The 12,699-nt window shown below is 37.7% G+C and overlaps 1 protein-coding gene across 2 annotated transcripts in view; it reads left to right on the top strand.

The window, feature by feature from the left end:
* Parg (poly(ADP-ribose) glycohydrolase) overlaps positions 1 to 12,699 on the top strand; it is a 99,616-nt gene that overhangs the window by 41,573 nt on the left and 45,344 nt on the right. For both annotated transcript variants that reach the window (XM_029541599.1, XM_021203333.2), the window contains exons 9-10: positions 961 to 1,118; positions 8,772 to 8,851. In XM_029541599.1, the coding sequence (XP_029397459.1) occupies positions 961 to 1,118; positions 8,772 to 8,851 (238 nt within the window). The remainder of the gene's footprint in view (positions 1 to 960; positions 1,119 to 8,771; positions 8,852 to 12,699) is intronic.

Here is a 12,699-nt window from a genome sequence, read left to right on the forward strand (position 1 = left end):
GAACTCAGAAATCCGCCTGCCTCTGCCTCCCGAGTGCTGGGATTAAAGGCGTGCGCCACCACGCCCGGCTTTGTGTGTGGTTCTTAATGCAGCTGGAAGGCAGAAGGGAAGACCTCTGAAACTCTAAGGGGATTGATTATCTTAAACTCCACAGCTCAGGGAGACTAGTAGATGATGGTCTTTCATTTTACCAGCATGGATTTGAAACCACAGTTTAAGCATTTAAATTAGAACAAAGCACATTGAACACAATGCTCGGATCATATGTATTGCACTTACGGTTCATGATATTGGGGTTGGTGCAAGAAGGTATTTAAGATTAAAACACTAAAGGAAAATGTCCTGCATCATCCCTGACTTGGAGTGTTTTATTATGTAGAAAATGCCTTCATTCTTACAATTTTCATATAGTTAGTTTGTGTGGCAAATTTCACATGTTCTGTTAAATGCTTAGTATTTGGTTCTCTTAGGAAATTAATAATAGGCAGTTTGATTTAGAATAGGAGCGAATTGACTTATTTATTCCATCATATTTTTTTTTTCAATCATATTCTTTAGGACTAAAAGTACTTCATTGTAACATTTTTAATGTAACATAACTTATATGCAATAATAGTTAAACTTGGTTGCATTTTTATTCCATCTTTTAAAATTATATTTGCCAAGGTAATTTGTTGATATTTATTTGCTGACGCAGTCTTGGTTTTCACTGGTAAGCAATGTTTTGTGTTCTCTTCAGTGTCGTTATTGATTAGAAATCTGCACCTTGTCAGATGAGTACATTTTCCCAACATCTGATAATCAGCCCTTGACTTTCACAGTATTGCTGATTTAAGGGCTCTAGAGTGGCTTGAAATTATTCCTGCCTTAATTTAGAAAATGTGATTTGGTACCTCTGTCTTCAAAATTGCTAAACTAATTATTGCTTTTCTCATCTGTATTTTTGTTTTCCTCCATCAGCCAATACCACTCCTGAAACAGAAGATGAATCATTCTGTCACAATGTCACAGGAACAGATCTCCAGCCTTTTAGCTAATGCTTTCTTCTGCACATTTCCCCGACGGAATGCCAAGATGAAGTCAGAGTATTCTAGTTACCCAGACATTAACTTCAATCGGTATGTTTTCAGAGAGTAACTCATGAAGCGTGGAAGGCACGGATGTTTTTGAATGATTTATCATAGGGTTAATAAGCATTTTATTCAGGTTATGTTTTGACCATTCTTTTTGGCACGATAATTAAAGTTCACAGAGGTAAAGAGCTTGATTGCAATCCTGGAGTCAGTAAAACACAACCAGGCTTCATCTCTGTAACTCCAGTGCCTGTGTTCTCTCTCTGCTCTTGCCTATCCTCTGGACACGTGTGCTCCATCTGCTGCTCCATTGGAGTGTTCGTAGGAGCGTTGCATATTATAATCCTATCTGAAACAGTTTTTAAAATTGGAGTAAAAGCCTACATTTCTGTAAAGACCTTATGTAAGTATATAAAGTCACTGGGCAGGGTAGCAGGTGGATTACTGTCCGCTCAAGGCCAGCCTGATATACATATTGAGTTCCAGACTAGCCAGGCCTACCCAGAAGAACTCTATCTTAAAGAAAAGTATATAAAATCTTGAAGGAAATATATGTGTGTGTATATGTTCTCTGTATTGTGTATGTGATGAGAAGTGGGAAGTGACTATGTTTTTTAATAGACATACAGATTAATAGATAATAAATTAATAGATAATAGATTAATTTATCTGTAATTTGTGAGGAAGGCAAAGAAATATTCAAATTCTTTGTCAGATTAACACATTGTGAAACTGTCAATAAAATTTTCCACTTCAGCTACTTTCCAAATGAGTATTCTATCATCTGCCCCAGTGAAAGCATTATAAGAAACTTTATTGGCAAATAAATGCCATGTTCCCCCCTTTATTCACACTCCTAATTCTTCAGTTCTTGATTTTTCTTGCTTTGTCTGAAGTATACCTTTATGGAATTTGAATAGAGTATGAATTTTTTCCATAGCAAAGTGCAAGCTTTCAGAAAATTCTTATGTGCTCCTCCTCTATGCTCAACTGTACCGTGTGGAATCACCTGTGCTTTGGTTCTGAGGGTGTGTTACTGTAGGCAGTGTGCCAACTAGGTACACCCATACCGTAAGCACAGAGAACATGTCTCAAACAGTTTTCATCTTCAAAGTAGAATGCTACAGTGGAGATACTTAGTATAACTTACCTTTTTGTAATAGTGTAGTTTCTTTAAAACTTACCTTTAAACTTTAAGAAAAGTTGCAGAAATAGAAACCAAGAGTTCTTGTGTACTAACGTCTTTTGTACCATAGTAAAATAATCAAAACTGGGCAATTAATACTGGTTTAACACAGCTGGCTTGCGTTGCAGCCTTATGAATTGTTACAGTTTTTCTGTTACCCCCCTTTCCTAACCTTATAACTAGCATCTTACATTACATGTGTCTGCTTAGATTCCCCCAACCTGTTTCTTAGAATCTTTCCTTCCTTTTATGACATTGACCTCTTTGAAGAGGTCATTAGTTATCTTGTACAATGTTTTCCATCTGCTTAGCTAATGTTATTTTACAATTAGAATGAGGTAATGCTTTTTTTGTTTTTATTTTCTGAGATAAGGTCTCACTCTGTGGATCAGGCTGGCCTCAAATTCTCAATGATTGTCCTTCCTCAGTCTCCCTGGTGCTAGAGCCAGGACATAGGGCTAGACCATGGCTTTCGGAAGAAATATCACAGAACTGGTCTTGTGTCCTTCTCAGACCTTCACATTAATGGGCTTATAATTCATTTTAGGGTTGGTAATGTCTCCTGGGTTCTCTCACTGTAAAAGAGCTACCTCTGTGTTTTCTCAGGGAAAGGAAACCCCTGCAAATGATCTCACAGTTTCCCATCTAACTTGAACATCTATTGGTCAATCTTTTATGCATTTATTATGTTAGTGTTTGTTGATTGTAATTTTTCTATCTTTTATGTTTGTTAACTGGCATTTGTTGTAAGGCAGATCTGTTTCTTGACTCCTTTTTAAAAAAAGTTACAATGGACTAATGATCTTTATTGTACATATTAAAACTGCAGTTATCATTCATTTTGTTATTTATAATTTTCTTTGATCATTGAGCCTACTAAGAAATGGGCTTTTATACTTTTAACAAAATTCCATCATCTTTTTGCACATTTTTTTCCCTTGAGAGTCATAAAATGTTCTAGGTTTATATTATCCATGCCCCAGCCCTCAAATCAACTATTATTTATTTAAGGGTTCCTGATTCTTTTTATGTAGAGATTAAGATCTGGGCCATAGGTTTCTCATTGTTTTTAATGTAACTTATTTTATATGGGTAGCATTTCTAAGCTCTATATGTCAGTGGAGAAGTGTATTTATAATTCTGTACAGTGCCATAATGTTCATTCCAAAGACCTTGTGTTAAGTCTTTTATAATTACAAAAACTTCTCTCTCTCTCTCTCTCTCTCTCTCTCTCTCTCTCTCTCTCTCTCTCTCTCTCTCTCTCTCTGAGAAAAGTCCTAGAATTCAGCTGATTAGTACCTGATAAAATTTTTTAATTAAAAAAAAATTAAGACATTTCAGTTATAGGATTTTCATTTATAGGATTTGGGGGCTTTTGGTTTTTTTTTTTGAGACAGGGTTTTCCTATGTAGCTCTGGCTGTCCTAGAACTTGCTCTATAGACCAGGCTGGTCTCAAACTGAGAGATCTACCTGCCTCTGCCTCTGAAGTGCTGGGATTAAAGATATTTGCCTCCATAGCCAAGGTCCATTTATCAGGTTTTTAAAGCAAATGAAAAATATGACATTATTTCAATACAAGAATACTTTCAGGTCACCCTAATTCTCAAGTTATATTAAGGAATCTCAAGCACTACCTCATTTGAGTTTCTGTTATACAGACACTCTGTACTATCAACCCTAAAGGGAGCATTAGCAGTCAAAACCCTGTTACCAGTGTAAGAGAATTTCCTTTAAAATCCTATTGTTGGTAAACAGAATGGTAGTCTTGCTATATCGTGTGCTCTTTAGTTCCATCAGTGTCCACCGTGAGGAGTGTTTCCGAGTTCTAACAGTAATTGAGCTTATAGGGTGGTATTTATTCTGTGTAGCCCAAGTAGAGAGTGAGCAGCCACTGTGTGTTAAGCACACTAAGGTTACAGAGACCTGACAGGCTGAATCCTTTGTTCTTAATCTTGTGTAGAAGTTGTCTTGTTTTTAAACCTTGTAACTTTCTGGACTGCCCTTCTCTCTATGTGGCTTTTATTCCCCCTTCAGGATTCAGTTCAGAGATCAAAGATTAAGGTTTTAGTTTTCTCTGCCTGTCTGGATAGTATTCTTGAGCACCGTGTACCTGCCTCTGCTTGTGAGGTGGTGTGTTTTAATCACCCTAACCTAACAAATAACAAGAATGAGTTCCTAACCACTGATGTGTCTGTTACGGCCTGCTGTCTTTCTCTCTGTGGGAGTTTCTAGGCAGGGAAGTTTGTGTAGGAATGAGGTTTTGGGGAGCCTATATCACGTATAGAAAGAAATGAGACTTGAACACTGTCTTCTGCTTAGGGCGGGTGCTTTTCATGTCTGACTACCTTGCAAAAGCTGAGTACTCTGAGAATGCTGAAGAAATGAAAGGCAAAATGGAGTTCCCTTTCCCCTGTATTTCTAGAAGATCAAGTACAAATTATGGACTATTTTCCTTCCCTCCCTCTCTCCATTCCTCCTTCCACCTTCCTTCCTTCCTTCCTTCCTTGCTGGTTTTTATTTACAGTTACTTCTGGCAATTTGGGGTGGGGGGAGGCTGGAATTCAGTCTTAGATGAGGTAAGGCTAGCTACTTGAGTGAATACGAAAAATGGTAGAAGTGTGTGGTGGGAGGCTGACGTCAATAAATTGAATAAGCCTTCCTTCTTTTATTTATTGTTGTGTTCTTCCAGGCCTGCTTAGTTATGTTAAATACCTCTGACCTTTTCCCCTCCTTGCCTTTCTCAGCCTGAACGTTTATATAAAGGCTTCCAATGTGATTAGCATTGATGCTTCTGAAATCACATGGAAACTAGATGGTCAGAGATAAATTGAGGGTCTCAGCAGTGGGCAGCCCAGGAGGCTTTTCCATCTGCCTCTTCCCTGAATTGAAAATGCTGCTGGGGCCATGTGGCAGGGTGCCTCACAAAGGAGGGCTTCCTGGCCAGGTCCCATATCGTCACTTGCTTCTGTTTTAAACTGGAGGGTCTAGTGCTTTGGACGTGATTTACTATATACAAGTGTAATTCAGTCTTAATTTAAAGAGGGGTGTGTGTGTGTGTGTGTGTGTGTGTGTGTGTGTGTGTGTGTGTAAAATCTAATTCCAGTAATGTTTTCCACTCATGGGAAGGTTTTATTTAACCATGATTCTCTGTAAGTATGGAAGGAAAAACACATTAATAACTATCTGACCCTTTACTGACTTCTTCCCTTGACAATGCACAATGTTTTATTTAGGACAAAGTTAAATTGCCTGACTGGCTTTTTTGTGTTTGCTTTTCAAAATAATTTGTAATTATTATGTAGCGAAATGTCTTCTCTACATGAACAAGGATTATTATGGCCTGGCTTAATGTACAAATTTGTATACATGTTGCTTATTGAAAAATGAACATCAGCTCCATGTATTTAGAACTTTGAAAAATCTACAGTAGAAGAAAAAAGACGATGGACGTTTTAATCAGATGATACTTGATAACTGTTAGTCTCCCATCTTTCTCCTGTGCTTGTGCTGCCTCGTGTCCTCTCAGTGTCTGGGCCCATGTCTCAGCCTCACTCTTCCCTCTCTGTCCTTCACTCTCAACGCTCTGTCCTCAGATTGTATGTCACTCTCATGATGACATTTTTCATGTCCGTTTCCAATGAATTCTGCTATTTTTACATGATACAATAAGATAAGTTATTTTATTTGGGTGGCTATGCATAGTGGAGCCAAACTGGAGAATTGTCACAAAGATTTTAATCTTACTTCTCCTGATTGACCGCACTGCACACATACACACACACACACACACACACACACACACACACACACACACACTTCCTTCTAAGAAAGTGAGAAATGCAGGACATAATGGTGCACACCTTTCATCTCAGCACTCTGAGTCAGAGGCAGGTGGATTTCTTTGAGTTTGAGACCAGTCTGGTCTACAAAGCAAGTTCTAAGCCAGCTGGGCTATATATGGAGGAGGAGGAGGGCCCTGATGATGGTGAGGATGGGCTGAAGGAATGGCTCAGCAAGAAAGATGCTTGTCACATAGTCCTGCTGTCTGAATTCCATCCCCTGGATCCATGCTAGGTGGGAAGACCTGGCTTCCAGAAGTTGTCCTCCATCCCCTACACATGCACCGTGACATTTGTGCAGTTGTACATGTTGCACACACAGAACAATATTTTTTTTAAAAAAGGAAATGACATTTACATTTAAAAATATCAGAAAGCTTATTTGGTTACACAGTTATATGAAGTTGGACTTGGAATAGTAAATCAATGTAATACATTCAGGAACCATTTGATTTATATCACTAAGACTTAGAATTGGGAATATTTTGCTTGGGTGGTTAGATGGTTGAGACAGTGTCATGTAGCTCAAACTAGCCTTTAACTCACTAGCTGAGGTTAACCTTAAACTCTTAATCTTCATGCAATCTTAAATGCGAGAATGTACTACCATGCTCAGCTCTGTACCTTTAAGATTTAAGTTTGTAAAATAAAATGTTACACTCATTTGTAGTAATAACGATAGCCACATAATGTTTTAGAAAATTCCATGTTGCCAGGATAATAAGTGTCTTATCCCAGGGAGCTCCTAAAGTTAATACTTGACAATTATGGTTAAGAAATATGAAGGCTTTTATGTGATTTTACAAGTAGCTGACCAAGTAGGGGACATTTTTCCTTTGGGGGAATTATTCATTAAGGGCAATAGTTATTTTTTTCCTCTTTCTGCGATAGTCATATTAAAGACCTTCCCCTTAATTGAATTATATAGTACATCTGTTTGTTCCTAAAGAAAAAAAGGCAGTACTGTGTTCTCTATTCATACTCCTTTTTTTTTTTTTTTTTTCTATTAAGTAGTAGTTCTAGAGAGGGATTTTGCATGAGGCCAAGGTATTCATTTAGTAAATCGTATTTATTGATGCAGGATGTTTATTTAAACTGCCATGTGACGTCTTCATTTGCACCGTCATTTTTTATTTAAATAGACTCTGTTCTAATTAACATATTACAGAAGAGATCAAGCTGAAACCCTCATTTTTACAGTCTCTTTTTAGCTGCCAGTTAGATATGAGCATATTTGTGTTAAGTATTTTAGAACAACAAATCTGCAATGAATAAAAGTAACCTTATAAGTACTTTTAAACTATTTTTTAAAGTAGAGCATCTGTAGGTTAAAATACTGTACAGTACTGGAATTTCTTTTAAGCGATGATCATATAAATTATTTCTCCAGAAACTGAGTCTGAATTCAGATCCTTCTACCTAGAATCCCTTGCTGTATGTCCTTTACATTTTATAGGGGTTTCTGTGAATTATCTTGCCTCTTTCTGTGCTCTTACATAAGATTGTTCTTCTAATCATGAAAAATGGCACCCATTTTACCACTTCCTAAAGAAGACTTTTACTTGAAGGCTTTCTGGATGTAAAGGCAGAATGTATGACTTGGGGCAGAGAATCTTCATTATTTATAGCCACTGAATCTTCACATGCTTTTAAATGCCTTTGGAAAGCTAGGTCTTATGCCAAAAGTGTGCTTTTGTGTGAAATCTTCTAATGAACTACTTATTCAGGTCATATGCTTCTTTCCTTCAGATAAATTGAATTACATGTTAACAATAACAATGCCATGCCATTACAAAGAAAACAGAATTAAACCGTGCAAATCGGGCTTGCTGGACAGTGCAGCACAGAGAAGGCTTGGGTTTTGTTGCCAGGAAAGGATCTGTATTAACTCAGAATGCTGCAGCCAAGCAGCACAGGCTCGGTGACTCAAACAAGGAGGGTTATTGTTTGACAGTTTGGGACCTAGACATCCCACATCAAGGTGCTGGTGGTTCAGTTTGAGGTGAGGGTTCTTTATATCTTGTAGACCGTGCCTTCTCCCTGTCCCACTTGCTGTCTCTTCTAAGGTCCCTGAGATTTGGACTCTTCTCAACGAACTCAGCCTTTTCCACTTCACGCAGGCCTTATTTCCAAATAGAACCTTGCTGGGAATTTTGGATTCAGCACAGGAATATTGGGAAGACAGAAACATCCAGTCGAGAACAGAATCTGTTTACTTACCAGAGACTACTTATTCTATCCCCAGTGTCTCGTCAGAGCTGTGACTTGACTCTCATACTTAACTGTATTGCAAACACTGAGGGTGACAAGTTTTCTGAGATGCCATTTCTTTAGTTACGTAACTGCTTAGTAATATTATGCAGTATAACTAGTACTTGCCATAAAGACACTAACTGTGGCCCTAATTGACCCTGGGGACAAGACAGTGCTGTGCTCCTGGGGGAGGAGGCGGAGGAAGAGCAGAAGTGCTGGCTCAGCGGTGTGGAGGAGCCTGTTTACAGCCAGACCAAGTTCTTTCTGGATACCCTTTGAATCCATGTCGGGCCTCTGCCTCTCCAGAGTTCCAGGAGCGCCTTCTGCAGGAGTTCCATTTAGTGTTTGAGTAAAAACAGAGAGTTGGTGTTTGTGAATCACAAAGGCATTTTAACCATTTTTCTTTTGACCTCTTTCAGGTTGTTTGAAGGACGTTCATCAAGGAAGCCAGAGAAACTGAAAACACTCTTCTGCTACTTTCGAAGAGTCACAGAGAAAAGTAAAGTCCTTTCACTAATAACTATAATCTTTACTGCTGATGGTGAAAACTCATGTCAAACGACCTAGCTTAGGTTATATTTTATATTTTGAAGTATAATTGGTTGCTTAAACTTATTTTGACAGTAACAACTTAATATACTAGATTTTATACTGTTTATGTATAGACATAAATGTGTACTGTAATAGCCAAAATTAGAGCTGTGTACTTTGAAATACATACTCAAGGTTTGTTGTGGTTCAAAATAACTTTCAAAGGAGAGTACAATGACCAGAAAATACATTTAGGATGCTTTTTTTTAAAAGAAGCATTAGCCAGTGTAATTTTTGTATATCAAATCAATTTTTTTAAATTTCCATTCCTTTCTTTGCTGCCCCACTGTCCTACTTTGATCTCTATAATGATGATAAACAAACACCAAAACAAAAGGCAGCTTGGGGAGGAGGTTATTTTAGCTTACACTTCAGGACACAGGTCATCGCTAGGGAAATCCAAGCAGAAACAGAACCGGTTCCTGGTTGCTGCTGGCTCAGTGTGTTACCCAGCCCAGCTCGCCTGCTCAAGGGTGGACTGTCTGCAGTAGGCCAGGCCCTCCCAGTCAGTCACGAAGCAAGGTAGTCTCTCACAGACACAGCAACAGATAAATTTGATCTGGACAGTTCCCCAACTAAAATTCCTCCTTCCAGGGTGACTCTATTTGTGTCAAGTTGACAATGAAAACTGACCAGCACATCCACTGTGAGGCAGAGTGACATTTAGTGTGCATGTCTCTTCCTGCTTTATTTTCCCTGAAGCTGATTCTCAGAAGTGCAGCTATCGTTCCTCTACAGGGTAGTTGGGCTAATGAGCAAGAGGACATATGCTTACTATGTTGACTATTACCAGTCGGTAGACTTTCTTACAAGATAAAGGAAAACAGATTTGCTAAGTTACCCAGGTCTATTCTGGTCAAGTGAAATGAACTCTCTTCCTTTCTGGTTCTCCAGCTTGTGGGATTGTCTTAAATCACATCTTGAAGTCATTCTAAGATCATTTACCCCTTTATGTACAATGTTTCTAAATATTGGTCAAATTTTTAAAAAGAAGTCTGGTGAAGAAGGTTTTGATATTTAAGGGAAAACCATACTCTTTCTTAATAAATAGTATTCCTGAAGTGTTAAAGAAGATATAGGATTATCCAGGCTTATAAAAACACAGTTAAATTAGAATTTGCAATGACTTGCTTAAAATGTAACCTTAGAGCTGGGATGTTTGTAAAGGGCTGGCAAGGACCTTAGCTTGGTTCCCTATTGCCAGAGTAATGGCAGGCACTTGTAATCCCTGCATTGGAATGACAGAGACAGGCTATTCCCTATATTCTCTGGCCAACCTAACCTATCGGCCAGTAAGAGATCTTGTCTTAAACAGACAGGCAAACAAAATAAATGAGCAAGTGAATGAATGAATGAATGAATGAATGAATGAATGAATGAACAAACGAATTAAAGAATGAATGAATGAATGAATAGTAGTTGACAGTGCCTGAGGAATACCCTTATGTTCTCTGGCTTACACACACATAAATACATGAGTGTACATACACACACATGTGCACATATACACACATGTGCATATTCACACACACATATACAGAAATATAACTCTTTGATGAGGTAGGATCTCATTGTGTAGCACAGGCTAGCCTTAAACTCAGAGTCCTCCTATCCCCACCTTTAAGTGTTAGTATTACAATTATGTAATTCAGTATAGTATAAAGCTATGAATTATTTTTACTAACATGTTTTAGATATAAATAATTGAAAGTTGGCTTTCATATTATCAGATTGTCTATTTCTTTTCTAAAAGATAATTTGCTTTTCTAAGTTTTAAGACTTCATTTATTTTAAGGAAAAAAATCTAAAAGCTTTTGTTTTTATCTAGAAATATATAAACCCTCTAGAAAATGTATAATTAAAAAGCCTTGAGACTTGGAATGAAGAAATAAATTATGTATAGATAAATACATTTATATAAATAAAAATGTTTCTTTTTGCTCCTCTCCTTCTGCCTAGTAATTTACTTCTTTGTAAAAATATAGTGTGGTGTTACTGTAGGTCTTCATGTGACTCTAGTGGCTGAAGGAAAAACTCAGAAGGAGAGTGAAAGGCTTGTAAAGGTTCTGGAGTCTGCTGTACAGAGACTTCAGAAATTGATTTAAAGTCCCATAATGCACTAAACCCCAAGACACCCATCTATGGTAGGAAGTTCCATCATACTGTGTGTCTCCAGAGGGAGGACTGTTACAGTCCTGGTGACTGTTACAGGTGAGCTGGCACACAGAACTAGCACACAAGGATAAATGAGAAATCAACTTGCTGTGCAGAAAGGAGACAGTGGAAATTTACACATCTCAACTGTAATCCTAGATAGAGGAGTGGGAGAATCTCTGAGAATTTGAACCATACATTTTAAGTGCCAAGTCTGGAATCCTACCACCAGCATGATCTGCAAAGGTCTGCAGCAGGATTGAATCCAATCTCAAGGCAGTAGTGCCTCAAGTTGAATATAAAAACACATGCCGATCTTTTTGGGGAAAGTCCTATTTTAATTCAGACCCATGCCTTGATAGCTCCACTGTAAAATAATGTCCTAGTTTCAGAAACTTAATATATGAAGAAACAAAAACAAAAACCATTGCTTTAGAATAGATAAGACATAATTCTAGCAGGACCTGCTTCTTAAACATACGTATTTAATATTCATGATGAGGACTTGAGGACTATAAGATACAGTAGTCTTCTGAATTATTGTCTATAGTTTAGAAATAATGAACCTTACAGGCTAACTGTGTAAGGCATGGTAGCTCAGCCGTGCTCTCCAGGCTCTCGCTGGGTCACTGTTTACTGCAGAGCCAGGCCTTCCCCACCTTCTTGCTCTGCCTGTGGTGTTTATCTGTCAATTTCTCTTAGTCTCTCTGTGCGTTTGTCTTAAAAGTCTAAGTGCTATTGTAAGATCTGTGTTAACAGAAGTCCTGGCTCTAACACACTGCCTTCTGTAATATAGGAGTTGTATGTGTTACTGGGAGTCAGAAATGTGGACTTGTCTATGCTGAACTCCCCGGGCTCACGGCCGGCACTCCTAATAGTTTCTGACATCTCTTTCTTGGGCTAAGGCCTTTCCCCTCCAGAAGGAAGCAGGCAAGGCATCAGCCTTTTAGTTTGTTCTTCTTTGGTCTGAAGCAGACACATTACTTCTGGCTAGATGACTTATTTTTTGCTTTTTGCTGGGAAAAAAAACAACCAAACAAAAAACAGTAAATCTAGCCAAATTTACTAGAAAAAATTTTTTCTTCAAAATTGTTGACTGTCTTACTAATATTTACCTTTAATCCTTTTAAGTCTATTGTTTATTTAAAAAAATTTTTCTCTAAATTCTTTTAATTTTTAATTTTAAAAGTAATTCCTTTAATTACTTTTATTAACACAGTAATTTCTCCTCTGGTAAAATGCCTATTTATCTGAGCAGAGCTATTGACTATTATGTAAACCACTGACATGCTCTAAAATGACATACTTAGGAATTAGTTTTTAAATTTTAAGACCACCACAAAGCACATAAATGTAGATCTGGTGACCAGTTTTTAAGTATAGGGTTAAGTCTTTTCTTTGAAAAGAAGTCTATAAACTGGAATTCAGTCTTGTATTCATTGTTTATACTAAACCAACTTTTCAGTTTTGTTTTTATTTTAAAGATTTATTTATTTATTATATGTAAGTACACTGTAGCTGTCTTCAGACACTCCAGAAGAGGGCATCAGATCTTGTTACGGATGGTTATGAGCCACCATGTGGTTGCTGGGATTTGAACTC

This window comes from Mus pahari, chromosome 8 (assembly GCF_900095145.1).
Source record: "Mus pahari chromosome 8, PAHARI_EIJ_v1.1, whole genome shotgun sequence".
NCBI lineage: Eukaryota > Metazoa > Chordata > Mammalia > Rodentia > Muridae > Mus > Mus pahari.